At 51.1% G+C, this 25,785-nt stretch overlaps 1 protein-coding gene across 1 annotated transcript in view; it reads right to left on the reverse strand.

The window, feature by feature from the left end:
- Positions 1 to 25,785, reverse strand: part of NOL10 (nucleolar protein 10) — a 190,686-nt gene that overhangs the window by 127,279 nt on the left and 37,622 nt on the right. Inside the window, exons 10-12 of the mRNA XM_075338765.1 lie at positions 20,101 to 20,179; positions 17,332 to 17,481; positions 656 to 722 (exon numbers count right to left, since the gene is read on the reverse strand). Coding sequence (XP_075194880.1) covers positions 656 to 722; positions 17,332 to 17,481; positions 20,101 to 20,179 — 296 coding nt within the window. The remainder of the gene's footprint in view (positions 1 to 655; positions 723 to 17,331; positions 17,482 to 20,100; positions 20,180 to 25,785) is intronic.

Raw genomic sequence — 25,785 nt, forward strand, 5'->3', positions numbered from 1 at the left:
GGGACGGACGACGGGAGGAGAGGTGGGGGGACGGACGACGGGAGGAGAGGTGGGGGGACGGACGACGGGAGGAGAGGTGGGGGGACGGACGACGGGAGGAGAAGTGAGGAGAAGTGGGGGGGGCGGACGACGGGAGAAGTGGTGGGGGGGACGGACGGGGGGAGAAGTGGGGGGGGCGGACGACGGGAGGAGAGGTGGGGGGGACGGACGACGGGAGGAGAGGTGGGGGGACGGACGACGGGAGGAGAGGTGGGGGGGACGGACGACGGGAGGAGAAGTAAGGAGAAGTGGGGGGGGGCGACGGGAGGAGAGGTGGGGGGGGAGATGACGGGAGGAGAGGTGGGGGGGAGATGACGGGAGGAGAGGTGGGGGTGGGGGGGAGATGACGGGAGGAGAGGTGGGGGGGGAGATGACAGGAGGAGAGGGTGTGAGAAAGAAGGAAGAGAGACCTTTGCAACCCCTGCACTGCCTGAATTACCTAGCTCTTTGGTTCTCTAAAAATGGGGTTGCAGGGGTACAATGCAATTTGCAGTGATATGTATTGGAAAACATAAGTGAGAGATCACTGGTTCCAAGGAATGGGGGTGATAGTGTTGGGGCTGGAGGCCGTATTAGGGGTCACATGTTCTATATTCACATGTAAATGGGATCTCACCTGAATTGGGATAAAGGCACACATCATTGACATCAGCCTCGGGCTCAATAGATGTCAAAACTTTTCCCTGGGGATCAAAAAACAAAACATACGATATAAATCAGTGATTCTCAGTAACAATGATCCCCTGGTCCTGAGATTGGCGTACATGATAAGTAAGGCTGGGAGACGCCGCCATGTGCTGTGCGCAGTGTGTTGCATCGGGAAGCATTTGCAGACTGCACAATCCTGTTCTAAAATAACTGTAGAAAGCAAAATCACAAAAGCACAAGTCATTCCCGTAATCCCAGGAGGATGTGCAATAAATGGGAGCCCACAGCCAGGAGATGTGCGCTCGTAACTGGTTTACAGCAGCATCCAGTGGACAGGACGGCAGAAATCTGACACTTTACATTAGGGAGGCAGCCGTGCCCCGGGCTGCCCATAGACGCTCCACCATAAACCAGATCTGGGCGACCAGTACAGCATGCAATGTTCACCCTGCACAAAGGTTCTTAATCCCCTCCTGACAGTGCAATTATCTGTCTTTGCACTTTTTTTTATCCCTCCCGTTTCTCCAAGAGCCAGAACTTTTATTCTTTTTAATTTTTAATTCCAATTACTTTTTTTTTGCAGTTTCGTTGTAACGGTTTTCATTATGCAGGAAAAATGACCAGGCAGCGCATTTCTCCAGGCCATGACGATTACAGACATAGCAATCCTGATGTAAATTAGGTTACTGGTGATTTTTCATTGTGTTTTTTTTCTGCATTTTTGGTCTTTTCTTGATGTATTACGTTTTAAATAAGAAACAGAGGGTTAGCGCGACCAGACGAGGGCGCTGGTGTAGGAGGAGAGCCGCCAACTACAGGTGACAAAAAGGTTTCATTATAGACAAACAACGTTTCTGGCACGCTCCGTCCCCTTCATCAGGGTCCAACAATCACCGAGCCATTACCAACTTATAAACTGGTCGGAAATGACGGGACATAAGTCGTTCAGACATTTAACCCTTTCATACACTGTTACACTAAAACAATGCGTGCTTTCTATACATTTGCTGAAACCCTTTGGTACCAATGTAGATTATTGATAAGTCCAGAATGACTCCCTAGTAGTGTTGAGCGGACCCGGACTTGAAAAATCAGGATCCGCGCGGTTTGAGCGTCAGATCCGTGTCCGACCCGGACGCGGGATTTCGGGTACACGAGCCGGATTCGGCGTGTTTCTCTCTCTCTCGTCCCGGATTCCACTCCTCATTGACATATATTGGCCGGATTCCGGATCGGATCTCGGACTTCCGTGTCAACCCGACAGTGATCCGCCGGACCCGTATTATTAGCAATCCGCTCAACTCTACTCCCTAGAGATACAATTATGAAACCTACCTGGCATTTTTCTGATATATGCTTCAGCAAAGATAGCCTCAAGCTGTCCGGGTCTTTTTTTTTTTTTGGTTTTCATAAAAAAAGAGAATTTTGTTTACTTACCGTAAATTCTTTTTCTTATAGTTCCGTAATGGGAGACCCAGACCATGGGTGTATAGCTTCTGCCTCCGGAGGACACACAAAGTACTACACTAAAAAGTGTAGCTCCTCCCTCCGAGCATATACACCCCCTGGATAACCAAATATAGCCAGTTTAGTGCAAAAGCTGAAGGAGAGTAGCCACCCACAAGTAGAGATAGAGCAAGAACCGGAACAACCGGAGCCTCTGTCTACGACAACAGCCGGTGATAACACGCGGAACAAGAAACTGCTAACAAGCAACAGGGAGGGTGCTGGGTCTCCCATTACGGAACTATAAGAAAAAGAATTTACGGTAAGTAAACAAAATTCTCTTTTTCTTTATCGTTCCTATGGGAGACCCAGACATTGGGACGTCTCAAAGCAGCCCATGGGTGGGAATAAACAGAAAACTGAGAAGTAGGTGTAGCCTAACTTCACAAATGGGCGACAGCCGCCTGAAGGATGCGTCTGCCCAAGCTCGCATCTGCCGAAGCATGAGCATGCACTTGGTAGTTCTTTGAAAAGGTATGCAGACTAATCCAAGTGGCAGCCTGACAGACCTGCTGAGCCGTAGCCTGGTGCCTGAAAGCCCAAGAGGCACCGACAGCTCTGGTCGAGTGTGCCTTGATCCCCGGCGGGGGAGGCACCTGAGTACACTGGTAGGCATCAGAAATGGACGACCTAAACCAACGAGCTAGGGTCGGTTTAGAAACCGAGAGGCCCTTACGCCGACCTGTGGTTAGCACAAAAAGAGAGGGGCACCGCCTAAGAACAGCGGTGCGAGACACATAGATCCGGAGCGCCCGCACCAGATCCAGAGTATGCAACGCTTTTTCAAAGCGATGAACAGGAGCCGGACAAAAGGAAGGCAGGGAAATGTCCTGGTTATGGTGGAAAGGAGAAACCACCTTAGGGAGAAAGTCCGGAGTCGGACGGAGAACCACCTTGTCTTGATGAAAATCCAAAAAAGGTGACTCCGAAGAGAGCGCAGCCAAATCAGAGACTCTCCTGAGGGAAGTTATGGCCACTAGAAAGACCACTTTCTGTGAAAGACGAGACAAAGAAACCTCCCTAAGAGGCTCAAAGGGGGGTTTCTGCAAGGCCGTGAGGACCAGATTGAGGTCCCAGGGATCCAAGGGCCGCCGGTAAGGCGGAATGATGTGAGACGCGCCCTGCATGAAGGTGCGCACCTGAACCAGCCGGGCGATACGCTGCTGGAACAACACTGACAGAGCCGAGACTTGTCCCTTGAGGACAGAAGGGTCGGCAAGGAAAAAGGCCAAGGAGCATGGCCGGAAGAGCGACACCAGGACAGGAAAATTCTCCAGGTCCTGTGATAGATCTTGGCCAAGGGATACTTCCGAGCCCGAGTCATAGTGGAGATGACTTCAGGAGGGATACCAGAAGTCGTCAAGATCCAGGACTCAAGAACCACGCCGTCAATCTGAGAGCCGCAGAATTCTGGCGGAAAAACGGACCCTGTGAGAGAAGGTCTGGACGGTCCGGGAGATGCCACGGCACCTCTACGGACAGATGGAGCAGGTCTGGGTACCAAGCTCGCCTGGGCCAGTCTGGAACAATGAGAATTACCCGACGGCCCTCCATTCTGATCTTGCGCAGGACTCTGGGCAAGAACTAGAGGGGGAAACACGTAAGACAGACGAAACTGGGACCAAACTTGAACCAGCGCGTCCGCTGCAAGGGCCTGAGGATCGTGGGAGCGAAGATCCACTTCCGGAGTGCCCCACTTGCGGCAGATTGACCGAAACACTGCCGAATGCAGAGCCCACTCGCCGCCGTCCACGGTATGACGGCTGAGATAATCTGCCTCCCAGTCTTCAACGCCTGGGATGTGGACTGCGGATATGGTGGACTTTGAGTCCTAAGTCGACTGAAGGATGCGTTGAGCCTCCAACATTGCCAGGCGGCTGAGTGTCCCGCCCTGGTGGTTGATGTAGGCAAACACTGTTGCGTTGTCCGACTGGACTCGAATGTGCTTGCTCGCCAACAGGTGGTGAAAGGCTAAGAGAGCTAGAAGGACAGCTCTGATTTCCAGCACATTGATCGAGAGGGCTGATTCGGACGGAGTCCAAGTGCCCTGCGCTCTGTGGAGGAGATATACTGCTCCCCAGCCGGATAGACTGGCATCCGTGGTGAGGATCACCCAGGACGGGGCCAGGAAGGAGCGTCCCTGAAGAGAGAGGAGCCGAAGCCACCACTGAAGGGAGCCCTTGGTCTGTGGCGACAGAGCCACTAATCTGTGCAAGGAGGGAGTCCGCTTGTCCCAACATCTGCAGAGGACGCAGATGGAACTGGGCAAAGGGAACCGCTTCCATTGACGCCACCATCTGACCTAGCACCTGCATTAGGTGCCTGATGGAATGACGGCGGGGCCTCAGCAAAGAGCGCACCGCCAGTGGAGGGACTGCTGTTTGACTAAGGGCAGCTTCACAAGTGCCGGCAGAGTCTCGAATTGCATCCCTGAGTACGTGAGCTTCTGGGTCGGGGTCAGAGAGGACTTGGGCAGAATGACAAGCCACCCGAATTGGACTAGAGTGGCGAGAGTGAGCGAGGCACTCCGCTGACAGTCTGCACTGGATGAAGCCTTGACTAGAAGGCCGACCAGGAAAAGGGATCACTGCCAACCCTTGGAGGTGCAGAACCACAACCACTGCTGCCATGACCTTGGTGAATACTCGAGGGGCCGTGGCTAACCCGAAGGGAAGAGCCACGAATTGGAAATGTTCCTCTCAGATTGCAAAACGTAGCCAACGCTGGTGTGAAACTGCAATTGGCACATGCAGATAGGCATCTTTGATGTCGATGGATGCTAGGAAATCTCCTTGGGTCATTGAGGCAATGACTGATCACAGAGACTCCATGCGAAAATGCCGCACCTGAACATGCTTGTTGAGAAGCTTGAGATCCAGGATGGGCCGGAAGGAACCGTCCTTTCCGGGGACTAGGAAGAGATTTGAGTAGAAACCTCTGAACCGTTCCCAGGCGGGAACCGGTACAATTACTCCGGTGGCCTGCAAGGATGCCACGGCCTTTGAGAAGGCGGCGGCCTTGGAGCAGGGGGGAGTTGACAGAAAAAAATCTGTTTGGCGGGCTGGATAGAATTCTATCCTGTAGCCGTGGGAGAGGATATCCCGCACCCACTGATCGGAGACGTGTTGAAACCACACGTCGCCAAGTGGGAGAGCCTGCCACCGACCAAGGACGTTGCTGGCGGGGCCAGATAGTCAAGAGGAGGCTGCCTTAGTGGCAGTTGGGTTTTTGGTCCTTGGCTGAGTTAGTGGACGAGGCCGAGGGCTTAGAGAATGACCAGTTGGAGGAACGAAAGGAACGAAACCTCGACTGGTTCCTACCCTGGGCAGGTTTCCTGGTTTTAGTTTGTGGCATGGAAGTACTCTTCCCGCCAGTAGCTTCCTTAATAATTTCATCCAGTTGTTCACCGAATAGCCTGGATCCAGCAAAAGGGAGCCCAGCAAGGTACTTCTTTGAAGAAGCATCTGCCTTCCACTCTCGAAGCCACAAGATCCTGCGGATAGCGAGGGAATTAGCCAAAGCCACCGCAGTGCGGTGAGAAGCCTCCAGCATGGCAGACATGGCATAGGATGAAAAAGCTGAAGCTTGGGCAACCATTTCGGGCATAGATTCCCTGGTGAGGGAATGCATCTCCTCTAGAGAAGCAGAGATGGCTTTGAGAGCCCACACTGCTGCAAAAGATGGGGAGAACGAGGCCCCTGCCGCCTCATATACAGATTTGGCCAGAAGGTCAACCTGGCGGTCAGTGGAATCCTTAAGAGAGGTGCCATCAGCCACTGATACAACGGTCCAGGCTGAGAGTCTAGACACCGGAGGGTCTACCTTTGGTGAATGAGCCCACTCCTTGACCACCTCAGGTGGAAAGGGAAAACGGTCATCAGAACCACGCTTTGGGAAGAGTTTGTCAGGACAGGCCCTAGGCTTGGTCACAGTGGCCTGAAAACTGGAGTGGTTAAAGAACACACTCCTTGTCCTCTTAGGCAAGGTAAACTGGTGCTTTTCTGCCAGAGAGGGTTGCTCCTCTGATACTGGCGGATTGAGATCCAGTACAGAATTAATGGACGCAATCAAATCAATAACATCTGAGTCACTTTCGGACAGATCAATGGGGCACATGGAGGTAGCCTCCAAGCCCCCAGTAAAGGCATCCTCCTCGTCCTGCGAGTCAGCTCTTGAATCAGAGCCGCGGGACGAGGAAGGAGAGGGGACCCTGCGTCTCCTTTTAGGAGGACGGGGTCTGGGACCAGATGAAGAATCCTCTGTGAGCTCCGCTGAGAGAGCCCTAGCAGCAGAGGCGCCCTGAGAAGGGGGCTGATGCATGTTCAGCAAAGTCTGGGACAGCTGTCCCATGGAGTCGGCAAAAGACTGGGAGATTGACCTAGAGAAGGATTCTACCCAAGCCGGGGGTTCAGCCACCGGAGCCGGAGCAGCCGGAGGGACCACTGTGGGTGCGATTCCAGGCTGAGGCATTGTCAGGTTAGAGCAGGCATCACAATGTGGATATGTGCTCGGTTCAGGCAGCACGAGCTTACATGCAGTGCATATTGAGTACAGCCTTGCAGCCTTGCTCCTCGTGTGACACATGCTGCTGAAGTGGGGGCTCTGAGCCAGAATGACCCCCAGAGAGTATATAAGAAGGTCCACAACCGGAGGTTGTGGATTACCAGACCGTTTGTGTGCCCTCCAGATCCCACAGCCCGGACCCCCAAGCAGCTTAGCAGGGATGCTGCAGCCAGCGCTGATCGCAGAGAAAAACGCTGATAAAATGGCGCCGGAGCGAGGAGAGGGGGCGGGACCTGCTCTGAGAGCGGGATCTGGAGGGCCAAGGAGACTTACAGGGTAGGGGACATGTACTCAGAGAGGAGTGTCCCTCCCCTGTGCCGAACGGCCGCTGGGCGGAGCCGCACTGTCCCTCTGCATGATTGACATGCGAGGGCAGTGAAATCGAAAGTAGGCCTCCGGCGAAGCCGGGGCCTAAATTTAAGCGATGCGGCCGGCGCGCAGGCACCATCGGCGCGGTTCTCAGGCGACAACCAGAGAACCGGCCGGAAATGTCAGAAAAGTTACACAGCACACTCTCCCACCATAATAAAGTACCGGGACCCCCCGAATATAAACGTCTCAGGTACTTAGCTTGTGAGACGCAGGGTTCCAAGTCCCTGGGGATGAGCGCTCCGTCCAGCAGGATCCTGAAGGGCTGCGGATGGAGACCGGTCTCCTGCAAAGCAAGGAGAACCGTGCTGGCTCCCACTTCAAGCCAGAGCCCGAGGGATGGTGAAGGAGCGCGGCATGTAAGGCTCCAGCCTTGGAATCAACCTTAACAACACCGCCGACACAGTGGGGTGAGAAGGGACATGCCGGGAGTCCAGGCTTGGACCCGCTTTTCTTTAAACTCTTTCCAAAAATCAGAATCAGATGAGAATGCATGTGTGGATGTGTGCCTCCTGAACACAAAGCATTGAACTGGCTATATTTGGTTATCCAGGTGGTGTATATGCTCAGAGGGAGGAGCTACACTTTTTAGTGTAGTACTTTGGGTGTATAGCTTCTGCCTCCGGAGGACACACAATGTCTGGGTCTCCCATAGGAACGATAAAGAAAATGCCTGGAAACACTATGGTTTCTTTCTCCATTGCTGGAAGTTTCTACATTCTAAGAAGGTCCATTGCATACAATGTATTGCTATTTAAAGGGGTTTTCTACTACTTTTACATTGATGGTCCTTCCTTAGGATAGGTCATCAAGGTCTGACCGGCCGGGGCCTGACACCCGGCACCCCCACCGATTAACTGTTCTCGGTCCAGGCGGTGGCAGCAGGTGGGCTGGAAATGCTCAGTTCTGGAGCTGCTCCATGTTCTGATAGTGGTCGTGGCCACATACTGCATAGCCACCTCCTATTAATCTGAATGGGAGGTGGAGTGCAGTATCAGGCTGCGGCCACTATCAGAAGACAAAGCAGCTCCGGAACTGAGCATTTCCAGCCACCTGGTGCCACCGCCGGGACTGAACAGCAGATCGGCAAGTGTGCCAGGTGTCAGACCCCGACTGATAGTGGACAACCTCTTTAAACTCTGATTGATTGGGAATTTTTCACCAGTAACCCTTGAAACGAAATGTCTGTGGCCATGCTTTAATATCGGGCAGCACTGACATCTGGCCCACTCCACACAAATAGGTACCCACCAGTCCAGGGGAAAAAAAAAAAAAAAAAGACAAACCATTACCACTCCCAGTAGGAATTTGGTACGTCTACTCACTTTAAAAATGTAGACATGAATAGTTGCCTGATATCTTGAGTTGTCCCTGCCCCAAATGGATTAGAAACGTACCCTACAGCCAATATTGGCGAATTCACAAAAAATGACCCAAATGATCCAAAATTCAAAGGAGGAATCACGAATATTCAAAGAGAGGTTTTTAGAAAAAAATTGTACCCTGTAGATGTACCGTGACACGTAAAAAGTTTGGGTATCCCTGGTCAAAGTCACCGTTATTGTGAACAGTTACGCAAGTTGAAAATGAAATTATCTCTAAAAGAAAGTTCAAGAGGACACATTTCCTTTGTATTTTAGGCAAAAAAAAAAATAATATTATTACATTTTAAAATGTAAAAAAAAAAAAAAGTTTAATTGTCTATTCAACGGTTTGGACCTGAAGATTTGTGTGATCAGATAACTAAGGTTTCAGACCTTAGCCTGTCAGGGCTTCATCATCATCATTAGGAAACCGCTTTATAAAAATCCAGCCTCCTCTAACTTTCTGTGAAGAAGCAGCAGCCATGGGTTCTTCTAAGCAGCTGCCTAGCACTCTGAAAATGAAAATGGTAGATGCCCACAAAGCAGGAGAAGGCTATAAGAAGATCGAGTACCTATCGGTCTGGGGGGGCCCAAATGTCAGTATGGCTTGATTTTAAAGAATGGGCATAGACATTTCATTGCACTTCAAGGGTCACTGCTGAAAAATACCCCATCAAACTGGTAATGGCTCTTTGAATGCTGCCTCCTGATAAAGGGAACTGACCGTCCCAGAAACGTAGTTTGTCTATAATAAAACATTTTTATCACCTACAGTTGTCGGCTCTCCTACAGCAGCACACCTGTCAGATCGCATTAACTCTTTGTTGCTTATTTAAAAGGTGATGCATCAAAAAGACAAAAAAATGCACCAATAAAAAAAAAAAAAAAACAAAGGGCCAACCCCGTGTCACCCAATTTTTTTTTCTGTTTAATAGGTAGAAGCTTGCTTGCATGCAGGAAAAACACATGACATATGGACCATAAAGCCGAACACAAACCAAAAGCAGATGAAAAATTAATCTTAGCACCCCAAAGGAAAAACATTGTAATTTTTTTTCATATGTGCATAAGAAAAAAAAAAAAAAAAAGGAGAAAAAAACCCCCCCTCTGATGTCTGAATAAGACCTGATGAAAAAAATGGGGCAGTAATAATGCTGCGGTGTCTATGGTGCGGACAGGAAACACCTGAGCGATGAGCTTAAGGCTATGTGCCCACGGGACTCTGTACCCACGGATATATCCACAGATACGACCGCAGGTTTCCCGCAGCTGCTCCCCGGAATCCGCAGCTATGGTGTCCGTCGGTCCAATATATATTGGATTCAGCTGCAGGTGCGCTCACAACCTCCAGCGAGGAGCTCAGGACCCACCCACTAGTGGCCAATGGGGGTCCCAGTGATCATACATTACCCAACCTGTGGTTAGGTAATAAAACCATTCTGAGAAGTAGTACAATACAGGACAGTGAAAAGAAGGGAATTTTGTTTACTTACCGTAAATTCCTTTTCTTCTAGCTCCAATTGGGAGACCCAGACAATTGGGTGTATAGCTTCTGCCTCCGGAGGCCACACAAAGTATTACACTTAAAAGTGTAAAGCCCCTCCCCTTCTGCCTATACACCCCCCGTGCATCACGGGCTCCTCAGTTTTGGTGCAAAAGCAAGAAGGAGGAAAACTTATAAATTGGTTTAAAGTAAATTCAATCCGAAGGAATTTCGGAGAACTGAAACCATTCAACATGAACAACATGTGTACACAAAGAACAACAGCCCGAAGGGAACAGGGGCGGGTGCTGGGTCTCCCAATTGGAGCTAGAAGAAAAGGAATTTACGGTAAGTAAACAAAATTCCCTTCTTCTTTGTCGCTCCATTGGGAGACCCAGACAATTGGGACGTCCAAAAGCAGTCCCTGGGTGGGTAAAATAATACCTCGTAATAGAGCCGTAAAACGGCCCTTTCCTACAGGTGGGCAACCGCCGCCTGAAGGACTTGCCTACCTAGGCTGGCATCTGCCGAAGCATAGGCATGCACCTGATAGTGTTTCGTGAAAGTGTGCAGGCTCGACCAGGTAGCCACCTGACACACCTGCTGAGCCGTAGCCTGGTGCCGCAAAGCCCAGGACGCACCCACGGCTCTGGTAGAATGGGCTTTCAGCCCTGAGGGAACCGGAAGCCCAGAAGATCGGTAAGCTTCGAGAATTGGTTCCTTGATCCACCGAGCCAGGGTTGATTTGGAAGCCTGTGACCCTTTACGCTGGCCAGCGACAAGGACAAAGAGTGCATCCGAGCGGCGCAGGGGCGCCGTACGAGAAATGTAGAGTCTGAGTGCTCTCACCAGATCTAACAAGTGCAAGTCCTTTTCACACCGGTGAACTGGATGAGGACAAAAAGAGGGTAAGGAGATATCCTGATTGAGATGAAAGGGGGATACCACCTTAGGGAGAAATTCCGGAACCGGACGCAGAACCACCTTGTCCTGGTGAAACACCAGGAAAGGGGCTTTGCATGACAGCGCCGCTAGCTCAGACACTCTCCGAAGTGATGTGACTGCTACCAGGAAGACCACTTTCTGCGAAAGGCGTGAGAGAGAAATATCCCTCATTGGCTCGAAAGGTGGTTTCTGAAGAGCCATCAGCACCCTGTTCAGATCCCAGGGTTCTAACGGCCGCTTGTAAGGAGGGACTATGTGACAAACCCCCTGCAGGAACGTGCGTACCTTTGGAAGTCTGGCCAGGCGCTTCTGAAAAAACACAGAGAGCGCTGAGACTTGTCCCTTAAGAGAGCCGAGCGACAACCCTTTTTTCAATCCGGATTGAAGGAAGGAAAGAAAAGTGGGCAAGGCAAATGGCCAGGGAGAAAAACCCTGATCAGAGCACTAAGATAGGAATATCCTCCACGTCCTGTGGTAGATCTTGGCGGACGTTGGTTTCCTAGCCTGTCTCATAGTGGCAATGACCTCTTGAGATAACCCTGAAGACGCTAGGATCCAGGACTCAATGGCCACACAGTCAGGTTGAGGGCCGCAGAATTCAGATGGAAAAACGGCCCTTGAGACAGCAAGTCTGGTCGGTCTGGTAGTGCCCACGGTTGGCCCACCGTGAGATGCCACAGATCCGGGTACCACGACCTCCTCGGCCAGTCTGGAGCGACGAGTATGGCGCGGCGGCAGTCGGACCTGATCTTGCGTAACACTCTGGGTAACAGTGCCAGAGGAGGAAACACATAAGGGAGTTGAAACTGCGACCAATCCTGAACTAAGGCGTCTGCCGCCAGAGCTCTGTGATCTTGAGACCGTGCCATGAATGTTGGGACCTTGTTGTTGTGCCGGGACGCCATTAGGTCGACGTCCGGCATCCCCCAGCGGCAACAGATCTCCTGAAACACGTCCGGGTGAAGGGACCATTCCCCTGCGTCCATGCCCTGGCGACTGAGAAAGTCTGCTTCCCAGTTTTCTACGCCCGGGATGTGAACTGCGGGTATGGTGGAGGCCGTGGCTTCCACCCACATCAGAATCCGCCGGACTTCCTGGAAGGCTTGCCGACTGCGTGTTCCCCCTTGGTGGTTGATGTATGCCACCGCTGTGGAGTTGTCCGACTGAATTCGGATCTGCTTGCCTTCCAGCCACGGCTGGAACGCCTTTAGGGCAAGATACACTGCCCTTATCTCCAGAACATTGATCTGAAGGGAGGACTCTGTCGGAGTCCAGGTTCCCTGAGCCCTGTGGTGGAGAAAGACCGCTCCCCACCCTGACAGGCTCGCGTCCGTCGTGACCACAGCCCATGATGGGGGAAGGAAGGATTTCCCCTTCGACAGAGAATTGGGGAGAAGCCACCACTGAAGGGAAGCCTTGGCTGCCCGTGAAAGGGAGACGTTCCTGTCGAGGGACGTCGACTTCCCGTCCCATTTGCGGAGAATGTCCCATTGAAGTGGACGCAGATGAAACTGCGCAAAAGGAACTGCCTCCATTGCTGCTACCATCTTCCCTAGGAAGTGCATGAGGCGCCTCAGGGGGTGTGACTGGCCTTGAAGGAGAGATTGCACCCCTGTCTGTAGTGAACGCTGTTTGTCCAGCGGAAGCTTCACTATCGCTGAGAGAGTATGAAACTCCATGCCAAGATATGTCAGTGATTGGGCCGGTGTCAGATTTGACTTTGGAAAATTGATGATCCACCCGAACCTCTGGAGAGTCTCCAGAGCAATGTTCAGGCTGTGTTGGCATGCCACTTGAGAGGGTGCCTTGACTAGAAGATCGTCTAAGTAAGGGATCACCGAGTGTCCCTGAGAGTGTAGGACTGCTACCACTGCTGCCATGACCTTGGTGAAGACCCGTGGGGCTGTCGCCAGGCCGAAAGGCAGTGCCACGAACTGAAGGTGTTCGTCTCCTATGGCGAAACGCAGGAAGCGCTGATGCTCTGGTGCAATTGGTACGTGGAGATAAGCATCTTTGATGTCGATTGATGCCAGGAAGTCTCCTTGGGACATTGAGGCGATGACGGAGCGGAGCGATTCCATCCGGAACCGCCTGGTTTTTACGTGTTTGTTGAGCAGTTTTAGGTCCAGAACAGGACGGAAGGATCCGTCCTTTTTCGGTACCACAAACAAGTTGGAGTAAAAACCGTGACCCTGTTGCTGAAGAGGAACAGTGATCACCACTCCTTCCGCCTTCAGAGTGCACACCGCCTGAAGAAGAGCATCGGCTCTCTCGGGGGGCGGAGATGTTCTGAAAAATCGAGTCGGAGGACGAGAGCTGAACTCTATCCTGTAACCGTGGGATAGAATGTCTCACCCATCGGTCTTTTACCTGTGGCAGCCAGGCGTCGCAAAAGCGGGAAAGCCTGCCACCGACCGAGGATGCGGTGTGAGGAGGCCGAGAGTCATGAGGAGGCCGCCTTGGGAGCGGTTCCTCCGGCGGTCTTTTTAGGACGTGACTTAGACCGCCATGAATCGGAGTTCCTCTGATCCTTTTGAGGCCTTTTGGACGAGGAGAACTGAGACCTTCCCGCGGGCCGAAAGGACCGAAACCTCGATTGTACCTTCCGTGGTTGAGGTCTGTTTGGTTTGGACTGGGGTAAGGATGAGTCCTTTCCCTTGGATTGTTTAATGATTTCATCCAATCGCTCACCAAACAGGCGGTCGCCAGAAAATGGCAAACCGGTTAAGAACTTTTTGGAAGCGGAGTCTGCCTTCCATTCACGTAGCCACATGGCCCTGCGGACTGCCACCGAATTGGCGGATGCTACCGCCGTACGGCTCGTAGAGTCCAGGACAGCATTAATGGCGTAGGACGCAAACGCCGACGCCTGAGAGGTTAAGGACACCACTTGCGGAGCAGATGTACGTGTGACTGCATTAATCTGCGCATGACAAGCTGAGATAGCTTGGAGTGCCCAGACGGCTGCGAATGCTGGAGCAAAAGACGCGCCGATAGCTTCATAGATGGATTTCAACCATAGCTCCATCTGTCTGTCAGTGGCATCCTTGAGTGAAGCCCCATCTTCCACTGCAACTATGGATCTAGCCGCCAGTCTGGAGATGGGAGGATCCACCTTAGGACACTGAGCCCAGCCCTTGACAACGTCAGGGGGGAAGGGATAACGTGTATCCTTAAGGCGCTTGGAAAAACGCTTATCTGGACAAGCTCGGTGTTTCTGGACTGCCTCTCTGAAGTCAGAGTGATCCAGAAACGTACTCAATGTACGCTTGGGAAACCTGAAACGGAATTTCTCCTGCTGAGAAGCTGACTCCTCAATTGTAGGAGCTGCAGGAGAAATATCCAACACCTGATTGATGGTTGCTATAAGGTCATTCACTATGGCGTCACCATCAGGTGTATCCAGGTTGAGAGCGGTCTCAGGATCAGAATCCTGATCTGCTTCATCATCCAGAGAGTCCTCATGCTGAGACCCTGAATAGTGTGATGAAGTCGAGTGAATTTCCCAGCGAGCCCGCTTAGGCGGCCTGGGACTGCGGTCCATGTCAGAGACCTCACCCCGGGAACCATGGGTCACCCCAGGAGCACTTTGCTGCTCCAATTGAGGGGGGCCTGAGGTCAATGATTGAACAGTGCCCGGGGCCTGAGTCACCGGTCTGGACTGTAAGGCTTCAAGTATCCTAGCAGACCATTTATCCAATACTCTCAGACAGTTTGTCAGCAAATACTGCAAACTCCGTCCCTGTCACCTGGACAGTGGTAGCAGGTGGTTCCACCTGGGCCACCAGTAGCAGAGGCTCCGGCTGAGTAAGTGCCACAGGGGCCGAGCATTGCACACAATGAGGGTCAGTGGAACCTGCCGGTAGTATAGCCGCACATGAAGTACAGGTTGCAAAGTAAGCCTGTGCTTTGGCACCCTTGCTTTTTGCGGACGACATGCTGTTGTCTCCTCTGAGTACAATCCAGGAGGGTTTATAGCCAAAAATCAACAGTGCGACCGAACAGTGTAAATGTATAGCATATAAGCATATATATATATATGTACACTCCGGCACTCAGTGGGGCCAGCACCTCAGGTGCTGCTTACCGACCGCTAAAAAGCGGTTGTGTGATCACCAGATTCCCTGCCTGAGCCTCCCAGAGCCTGTTGTCTCTCCTCTCCAGCGTTAGAAGTGCTGACAGGAATGGCTGCCGGCGTTCTGTGGGGAGGAGGGGGCCGTGGGCGTGCTCTAGAAAGTGCGGGAATCTGGAGCCCCACTGTGCTGAATGAGGGGGGAGGAGGATACAGAGTATGCTCCAGCCCTCAGCGCTGACGTCCAGTGCAGCGTCCCTCCCTTCCCCTGACTGACAGGCCTGGGGGCGGGAATATGCGATACTAGGCCGCAAAAGCCGGGGACTAAAGTTATAAGCGCGGCCGGCATATAAGCGCGGCCGGCGCGGTAGTCCCCGGCGCACTAACACACCCAGCAGTGCTGCAGTGTATATGGCACAAGCGCTCCATGCGCGGTCCCCACGGGGACACAGAGTACCTCAAAGTAGCAGGGCCTTGTCCCTGACGATACCCGGCTCCTGTCCAGCAGATTCCCCAGGGGCTGCGGAGGGAGCACGGTCCCCTGTGCCTGGAGACCGATTAGGATCCCACTTCACCCAGAGCCCATTAAGGGATGGGGAAGGAAAACAGCATGTGGCTCCTGCCTATGTACCCGCAATGGGTACCTCAACCTTAACAACACCGCCGACTAGAGTGGGGTGAGAAGGGAGCATGCTGGGGGCCCTGTTATGGGCCCTCTTTTCTTCCATCCAACATAGTCAGCAGCTGCTGCTGACTAAGATGTGGAGCTATGCGTGGATGTCAGCCTCCTTCGCACAAAGCATAAAAACTGAGGAGCCCGTGATGCACGGGGGGTGTATAGGCAGAAGGGGAGGGGCTTTACACTTTTAAGTGTAATACTTTGTGTGGCCTCCGGAGGCAGAAGCTATACACCCAATTGTCTGGGTCTCCCAATGGAGCGACAAAGAAAAGATGTTGTATGTCTATGGTGGCTTTCTATACCTTAGGATTAGTGATGAGCGAGCACTCCCATGCTCGGGACTCGTAATGCTTGGATGGTGACACTCGTGTACAGAGTATAATGGAAGTCAATGGGGAACTTGAGCATTTTATCCAGGAAATCTTCCAGAAAAATGCTTGAGTTCCCCATTGACTTCCATTATAGTCGGATACTCTAGGAACACCAATCCGAGAATCCCACTGCTCTTAAAGAATTTTCCACTATTAATGTGATCTCCTTTTATCCTAACTCTTCCTAACTAAACACTGCTAATATACTTCCGCTATCTACTCTGCTCCTGTAAGCGGATCTCTAACAGGCTTGCAAATACATTTTATTTTTGTTGTAGCTTTGATCCTTCCGGCTGCAGACTGGAATCGGACCAACTGAGCAGGGCACGTCACTGGTGGGGGCCAAGCAGCCACTGTGAGCGACAGCAGTCTGGGCACACATGCCCAGATCATACTTCACTATCCTCTTAGCCCCCAGCAGTGACATGCCCTGCTCAGTTGGTCTGATTCCGGTCTGCATCCAGAAGAATCAAAGCTACAATAGAAAGTATTTACAAGCCTGTTAAAAGGAACCGGTCACCAGATTTGGTGACTGTAAGCTGCGACCACCACCACTGAGCCCTTATACATAGCATTCTAGAATACTATACATAACAGCCCAGGTCACTGTGTAGACCATAAAAAACACTTATAATACTCACCTAATGCGGCGGTCCAGTCCAATGGGTGTTGCTGCTCTCCGATCCGGGGCCTCCTCTCTGTGACGATCTCTGTCCTCCTCCTGAGGCCTGTGTGCATGACGTGTCCTACATCATCCACACTATCCGGCATTGCTGTCCTGAGCAGGCGCACTTTGATCTACCCTGCTGAGGGCAGATCAAAGTACTGTAATGTGCAGGCACGAGGAAAGGTCAAAGACCGCCTGCACATGCGCACTACAATAGCTTGATCTGCCCTTAGAAGGTAAGATCAAAGTGAGCTTGCGCAGGACCTCAATGCCAGCCAGTGTGGATGATGTAGGATACGTCATGCACACGGGCCTCAGAAGAATGAGGACTGCGATCATTGCAGAGAAGGAGGCGCCGGATCAGCGACACCCATCGGACCAGACCGTTCTCTTTTAAGATCAGCTTACAGGAGCAGAGTAAGTAGCAGAAGTATATTATGAAAAAGTGTTGGTTAGGAAGAGTTAGGATAAAAGAAAAGGGGTCACTTTAGTAGTTTAAAACCTCTTTAACGAGCACTGAGCACCCGAGCATGGAAGTGTTCGCTCATGCCTTCGTCAGATAACTTATCAGGATTGGAAGATTTTGGCTGTTTATGCCCTGATGTACACATCTCTGAGCACTTACATTATCCTTGTTCCACATTTTGATGATTCTGGAGTCAGAAGATATAATCAGCTCTAACGGATCATGAAAATGTATGGATTTGATGGGCAGCCCATATTGATGATCTTTTACAAGCAGCGGCCGGTTGGAGCGGAGATCGTACACCAGAACCTGCAAAGGAGGCAATGAAATTAAAATGCTTGTTTTGTGCACAAAAAGTGTAAAAATAAGCTGCATGACTGTGCTGAATATCCACATAAAGGGGCACCCTGATGGCATTAATGGTAAATGTACAGCGCTGGCTGATCGTTGGGTCGGCTTTGGCTTCCCCCAGTCACTCGTGAAACTTTACACAGGGGACTCTGAGGCACATGCCCTAAAAAAAAAAGTTTCCGGGCCATTTTGCATTTATTTTCCTCCCCTTCTTTAAAGAGCCATAACTTTTTAATTTTTCAATTGACATAGCAGTATAAAGGCTTTTTTATGTTGCGGAACAATTTGATTTTCTAGATTCTTAGATCATGAATGCAGGTTACTGTGTGAGCCGGGACAATGCAATCTGAAGATTTAGTTACAGCTTTTACAGAGCAATTTTTGGATACTACCATGAATTATGTCCCTCTTCGTTTTGATTGAAAAACACACACCTCTAGTAAACATTAAGAGACAATCCCTCCAAACAGTAACATGTCACCAAAGTTGCCCCACACCGTATGATGGTTCTACAGTCCTATTAATTACGATGGCCCCAAAGCCCCACACACACAGTAAAGGGGGCTTTACACACTACGATATCGTTAATGTTTTATCGTCAGAGTCACGTTGTTAGTGACGCACATCCGGCGTCATTAACGATATCGCAGCGTGTGACACTTACCAGCGACCTTAAGTGACCTCAAAAATGGTGAAAATTGTTCACTATGGAGAGGTCGTCCCAAACGCAAAAATCGGTAAGGGTTGTTTATCCATGTTGTTCATCGCTCACGCGGCAGCACACATCGCTACGTGTGACACTGCAGGAGCGAGGACCGTCTCCTTACCTGCCGCCGGCCGCAATGCGGAAGGAAGGAGGTGGGCGGCATGTTACGTTCTGCTCATCTCCGCCCCTCCGCTTTGATTGGCCGGCCGCTTAGTGACGTTGCAGTGACGTCGCTGTGATGCCGAACGTCCCTCCCCCTTGAAGAAGGGATTGTTCGGCAGTCACAGCGACGACGACGACCAGGTAAGTACATGTGACGCTGCCGTAGCGATAATGTTCGCTACAGCAGCGATCACAAACAATTGCATGCGCGACGGGGGCGGGTACTTACATGCTCGATATCGCTAGAAATTGCTAGCCCCCTTAAGACCCTAACCCTTTATGATAGACCCCATAGCCTCCCACAAAGTATGATGATTCCACTGCTCTGTTCACTGTTTGATGGCCTCAACAGCCCTCCAAATACTATAACAAGAAAGACCTCCACATGTTATCATGGCCCCTGCACATATCATGATGGTCTTCACAGGCCCCACAGTATGATATTCTCAGTCCTCCCACACAGCATGATGTTCCCCCACAATATGTTGGTCACCACTGCCCCCTTAACAGTTGGATGCCCCTACAGTCTTTCACACAGCATAATGTCTACTACAACCTCAACACAGTATGATGTCCCAACAGTCTCCCCACAAAATAATGAGGTGCGCGTGTGTGTGTGTGTGTGTGTGTGTGTGTGTGTACATACACACATATAAACACACACAGTATAATGTATAGATATATATATATATATATATTATAATATATCTTGATGTGTGTGTGTATATATATATATATATGTGTGTGTGTGTAAAATAGATAGATAGATTATATATATTTATATATAATCTATCTATCTATCTATCTATATCTCCATACATCCATACAATTTTGGGTTTGCAAATATTTTTTCCCATTAAAATGTTTGCACCGTTTGGCTTTTATGTCAAGTTTGATACAACTTGTGATCATAATAAATCAACTTGAGAGGCGCTCAGAAAAAATAATAACGAATGACGAATTACCCGTCTGAGCATTAAGGCGGGCTCACTGATGAATTCTCAGTTAACTCACTCTGCAGCCAGCAATAGCCATAGGTTATAGAAGGCAAATGGTACAAAAGATTTAATGAAACCCAACTGCAAAACTTATTTTTCGGTTACCACACCTCCTCTCAGAAACAGAATTAAGAGCGCAAAATGACATATGTGCCCCAAACTGGTATAAAGAAAAAAAAAAAGCAAAACAGAAAAGCAAAAAAAAAAAAACAAAAAAAAAACACACACTGATCTATCAATGCTAAAATAAACTTGCTCGCAGAAAATAGCCACAAGCAATTTTCTTTTATGACGCTTATTCATTCTGGATCATTTTTACTGTACAATAAACGCTGTGAAAACAAAACCCAGACAACAATGGCGAAAATGCATTTTTTTCCTCTATCTTTTAGTTCATTATATTGTAAATCAATTATGAAATTCGGGACTATGACCCATGCCGAAAAAAAACAAACAAAAACAACGAACAAGCCCCTATTCGGCTATGTAGAGGAAAAAAAAAAGTTCAGGCTCTTAGTAAAAGGAAATGAAAACAACAAAAGTGCAAAAGTGAGAAATGGCCCGATCAGGAAAGGGTCTAGTTTTACTATTAGTGAAGGGATTCGGGTTTATCCTTTATGCAAAAAATGGGCAAAAAACCACAGACTAGTGGTCAGATTTTGGGGTGATCTCAGCCTTTTATGCTCCGTACGTCGGACGCAGCCTCCTCACCTGTCCGGTTGACATCCCCACCGCCATGTGCAGAGGGCCATTAAACTTCAAAGCAGAGACCGATGGTAAACCCTCAATTCTGAAAGAAAAGAGCACATCAGGCAAAGGTAAGGTCCAGCATTTGCCAGTTTTGTATGTTTTTTTTTTTACTATAAAAGTGACAGACATGGTTTACAAATTTTGTGCAAAATTAAAAAAAAAAAAACAAACAAAAAAACGGATTTTTGTGTACTCATCGTAAAATCGTTTTCTCTTAGCCATCATTGGGGGACACAGCACCCACCCTGTTGCCCTGTTGGGCCTTGGTTCTCTCAGTACCTTATTTGGTTATGACTCTTCTTTTCTCATGTTCCTCTGTTGAGGTAAGTTTTTACTGTTTTTTTTTTTTTCCTCCTACTGCTTGTGTACTAAAACTGAGGCTGCCTGGCCCGGCCAGGGGGTGTATACTGCAGAGGAGGAGCTATGCTTTTGCATCTACTTAGTGTCCTCCTATGGATAGGCAGCATAACACCCATGGTCCTGTGTCCCCCAATGATGGCTAAGAGAAAACGATTTTACGGTGAGTACACAAAAATCCGTTTTTCTCTGACGCCTCATTGGGGGACACAGGACCATGGGACGTCTTAAAGCAGTCCATGGGTGGGAAAAGTAAAAAACAAGATAACGCAACGCAAGGACTAAGAACCAGTCCCAGACAGCCTGGAGCACCTACTGAGAGAGGTGCTCTACTGCCGTTTGCAGAATTTTCGTACCCAGATTTGCCTCAGCTGAAACCTGGGTATGGACTCTAATGCTTTGAAAACGTATGTAGGCTAGCTAGACCAGGTCGCAACCTTACACACCTGTTCCACTGAAGCCTGATGCCGAATGGCCCACGAAGCGCCAACTGCCCGCGTGGAATGAGCCCGCAGCCCACTAGGAATGGGCTTGAGTTGCAAGCGGTAGACTTCCTGGATCGCAGAGCGAATCCAGCGAGCCAGCGTCGCCTTTGAAGCTGCCTGTCCCTTTTTAGGCCCCTCAGGAATGACGAACAAAGAGTCCGTTTTCCTAAAGGGGGCTGTCCTGGATATGTAATATCTGAGAGCTCTGACGAGGTCTAACAAATGCAGAGACCTTTCCACCCTATGAACTGGGTGTGGACAAAAAGGCAGAACAATGTCCTCGTTCAAATGAAACAGGGTAGGAACCTTTGGAAGAAAATCCGGAAGGGGGCGCAGAACCACCTTGTCCTGGTGAAAGATCAGAAAAGGCTCGCGGCAAGAGTGCTGCCAGCTACGAAACCCGTCTGATGGATGTAATTGACACCAGGAATGTTACCTTCCAGGACAGAAGAGCAAGGGAGGATTCTTTGAGAAGCTCAAAGGCAGACCTCTGGAGACCGTCCAGAACGAGATTGAGGTCCCATGGGTCCAGCGGCCGTTTGTAGGGGGGAACTAGATGGGAAACGCCCTGGAGGAAGGTCTTGACTTGCGGTTTTTGAGCCAGGCGGCATTTGTAGAAGATTGAGAGCGCTGAGATCTGCCCTTTAAGGGAACTGAGAGCCAACCCCGCTTGCAAGCCAGACTGTAGAAAGTCGAGAATTCTGGGGATGGCCAGAGGCATAGGCTGGACGTTCGTTTCCCTGCACTATGAGAGTAAGATTTTCCACGTACGGTGGTAAATGCGGGATGAAGCAGGCTTTTGGGCGCTGATCATGGTAGAAATAACTGCGGGGGAGAATCTTGTTAATACCCAGGTCTCAATGGCCATGCCGTCAGCTTCAGGGCTCTGGAGTTCTGATGGGAAATGGGCCCTTGGGTCAGCAAGTCTGGGATGTCTAGCGCCACGGTGCGTCTGAGCATTTGTACTAATTCGGAGTACCATGCGCGCCTGGGCCAGTCCGGTGCTATCAAAATCACCGGGACTCCCTCTGCCTTGATCTTTCTGATTACCCGCGGCAGCAGGGGTAGAGGTGGAAATATGTAAGGCAGGCGGAAGTGATGCCAGGAGCAGACTAGAGCATCCGCACCGATGGACTGCGGGTCGCGTGACCTGGCTATGAACGCGGGTACCTTTGCATTCAACCTTGAGGCCATTAGGTCCACGTCTGGTGTGCCCCAGCGAGTGCAGATGTGTAGAAACACATCTGGGTGGAGAGACCATACTCCGGCAGCCAGGCCTTAGCGACTTAGAAAGTCTGCTGCCCAGTTCTCTTCCCCCGGTATGTGTACCGCTGATATCAATGATCCCGTCGATTCGACCTGCTGAGGATCTTGTGGGGCCTCGAGATAAGCCGCTTTGCTGTGGGTGCCCCCCTGCCGATTGATATAAGCTACAGCTGTCGCATTGTCCGATTGGACTCGAATCTGACGACCCGCTAGCAGAGGGCAGAACGCTCTGATCGCGCGGAGTTCAAGGATGTTTATGGGTAGGAAAGACTCCTGGGGCGTCCAACGTCCTTGAGCAGTGTGGTGCCGGTACACTGCTCCCCAACCTAGGAGTGAAGCGTCCGTGGTCAGGACCAGCCAGTTCACTGGGAGAAAAGATCTCCCCTTCGATAGGGATGAGGACCGAAGCCACCAGCGGAGTGCGTACCTGACTGAAGGCGTCAGGTGAAGATGTCTGTCCAGGGAGAAGGGGCTCTTGTCCCAGGCCGCTAGAAGGGCTAGCTGCAGTGGGTGGAGGTGCAGTTGAGCAAAAGGTACTGCTTCCATAGCCGCTACCATCCTGCCGAGCACTTTCATGCAGAATCGAATGGAGCGAGACGGAGGACGTAGAAGGCAGCGTACCGCTTGTTGAAGAGCGATCGCCTTGTCCTGAGGGAGAAGGATCAAGCCCCGACGGGTGTCCAGGGACATGCCCAGGAAGGTGATGGATCGTGATGGGATCGGGGATGATTTGTCCAGATTCACTAGCCACCCTAAGCGGGATAGGGTGTCCACAGTGATCTGTACGCTGGTTGAGCAGTCGCGGAAGGAGGGGGCCTTGATGAGGAGGTCGTCCAAGTAAGGGAGAACGACTACTCCCCTGGCGTGAAGGATGCTCATGGCGGCCGCCATGACTTTGGTGAAGACCCTTGGTGCGGTGGCAAGGCCGAAGGGTAGAGCTACGAATTGAAAGTGGGAGTCCTGAATTGCGAAGCGGAGGAACTTTTGGTGATCTGGGGTGATGGGTATGTGCAGGTACGCATCCTTGATGTCTATGGAGGCGAGGAATTCCCCTTCGACCATGGATGCAATAATGGACCTTAGGGACTCCATTCTGAATCTCCGTACGTGCATATGTTTGTTTAGGTGTTTGAGGTCCAGGATGGGTCGAACTGACCCATCCTTTTTGGGGACCACAAAGAGGTTGGAATAAAAACCCCCGAACTTCTCGTCGTCTGGGACAGGTATTATCACTCCTGCTGTTTGGAGCGAGTGAATTGCTGAGAAAAAAAGCTTTGCGTCGTTTTCCAGACTTTGGGGTGTTTGAGAGAAAGAACCGACTCGGAGGTCGGGTCCGAAATTCTATGTAGTAACCGGAAGACACAAGGTCTCGCACCCATTTGTCGTCTGAGGCGGCAGCCCAGATGTGTTGAAAGAGCCGCAGTCGACCTCCTACAATGAGTGTGTCTTCCGGGGCGCCGAAGGAGTCATGAGGGGGGAAAACATCGTGGCCGAGTCTCCTTAGTCCTGGACTGTTTCGGTCTAGGCTGCCATGACGAAGTGGGTTTCGGGGAGAGCTGAGAAGGTCGGTCCCTACGTAGTCCGCGGCTGGTGGCGGGGACAGCACGGGATGTCGACCAACCAAATGAGTTCCGAAAGGAGCGGAACGAGGACTGTGGACGTCTGATGAAGGACGTCCTGGGCTTCAGCTGGGGGAGGGAGGTACTCTTTCCTCCCGTGGCGTCAGAAATGAGCTTGTCCAGGCGTTCGCCAAACAAATCGGTCTGGAAAAAAGGGAAGGCCCATGAGAGACTTCTTGGAGGCAGAGTCCGCTCGCCATTGTCGGAGCCAGAGAGCTCTACGGATGGCTATGGTATTTTAGGCGGCAGGTAGCAGCGTCCATGGAGGCCTGCATGAGGTACTCCGCCGCAGCGGCAATTTGAGCTGTTACCTCTGTGAAGGTATGAGTGAACTGGGATTCCTCAAGCGAAGTGTTAAGGGATTCTGCCCAGACCGAGATCGCTTTTGCGACCCACACAGAGGCAAAGGAGGGCGAGAGGGAGGAACCCACAGCCTCAAAAGCAGAGCGGGCGAGGTGCTCCACCTGTCTGTGTCGGGTCCTTGATGGCGGAACCATCGGGTAAAGACAGGAGCGTCTTTGTGGTAAGGCGGGAGACTGGGGTGGTCGACCGAGGGTGGATCGGCCCAGCCCTTAGGGGCAGGTGAGGCAAAAGGGTATAGAGACTCCATGAGTTTTCGGTTACCGAAGCGCCGGTCAGGCTTCTCCCTTTGCTTTGTGAGGATATCCTGAAACTCTGGGTGATCAGCGAAAACCTTTTGGGGTTTCCTTGCCCTCTTAAAGGAGACCGCATGGTCAGTGGTAGTGGATGGGGGATACTCCACATGCAGAGTTTGGTTGATTGCTGCTATAATAAAGTCTATTGCAGTTTGATCATCTGGGGAGGCTGAAACCAAGGAATCCTCTTGGTATAAGCAGCATTCTCCCTCCTCCATGTCTTCAGAAGCCGTGGAGCGTGTGGGAGAGCCTGCCCTGTGTGCTCCCGAGGGAGAGCCCGCTGGAGACACCCGGCCGTGTGCTCTTTTCCTGATCCCTGCAATCGGTGAAGCATGTGCCCGGATTACCTCAGAAGGATCCTCCATAGGGGTATCCTCAGGCTGCGTTCCGTCCAGGGACCCAGAAGGGTGTGGACGACGACATTGCATAGCCAGCACCAGGTTCTGTCACAGTTTTTCCATGGATTGGGACAGAAACTGTGCCCATTCCAGTGGGTCGGGAGCCCTAGGCTCTGGGCTGACTGTTGCGGCGGTGGTGGCAGGGGGGTCTTGGGGAGCTATAGGGAAACAGGACTCACAGAGAGAAGAGGTGTGTTTACGTGGTAACTCAGCGTGGCAGGCAGTGCAGGCTGAATAATAGACTATGTGGGCCTTAGCACTCTTAGTGCCCTTAGAATTCTGCATGTTCCTAATAGGAGTATGCCAGGAGGGGGAGCTATGCTCAGCAGAGCTACAAGTGAAGCAAGCACCTCACCAGAATCAGCCGATGGCCCTGTCCTCAGGAAGGAGTAAGCTCTATGGAGATCTTCGCATTCCTGAGGGGGGCGGGGCTTATCGCAGCCACTGGGGGCGGGGCTTAGCGCTAAAAGAGCGCGAAGATGAAGTCAGTGTGCCCCCCCCCTGCTGTGGGTAGTAAAAAATGGCGGGGAGGGAGCTTCTGATAGTTTTCCTCCCTCTCCCTCCAGTCAGCACACAGCTTGTCACTGGTGGTTATCAGCCGGCTTTTCTGCTAGAGCAAATAAAACAGAGCAAATAAACAGTGAGTCCCTGAGCTCTGTGCACTCCCCCTGCCACTGGGAAATCTGTGCAAGACTTGTTGCAAACAGGAGTGACTTCCCCCCTCCTCCAGCCAGCAAGCTAGAGAAAAGTTAACCCTGTGTGTTCAGGATCCTTCTCTCCTCCTTGCACTCAGCAAGGGACTCTCTCATAATAAATACTGTAGATGTCCTGGGGCCTTCCCTGCAGTGTCTTTTCTCCCTTTGTC

Source organism: Anomaloglossus baeobatrachus, chromosome 3 (assembly GCF_048569485.1).
Source record: "Anomaloglossus baeobatrachus isolate aAnoBae1 chromosome 3, aAnoBae1.hap1, whole genome shotgun sequence".
NCBI lineage: Eukaryota > Metazoa > Chordata > Amphibia > Anura > Aromobatidae > Anomaloglossus > Anomaloglossus baeobatrachus.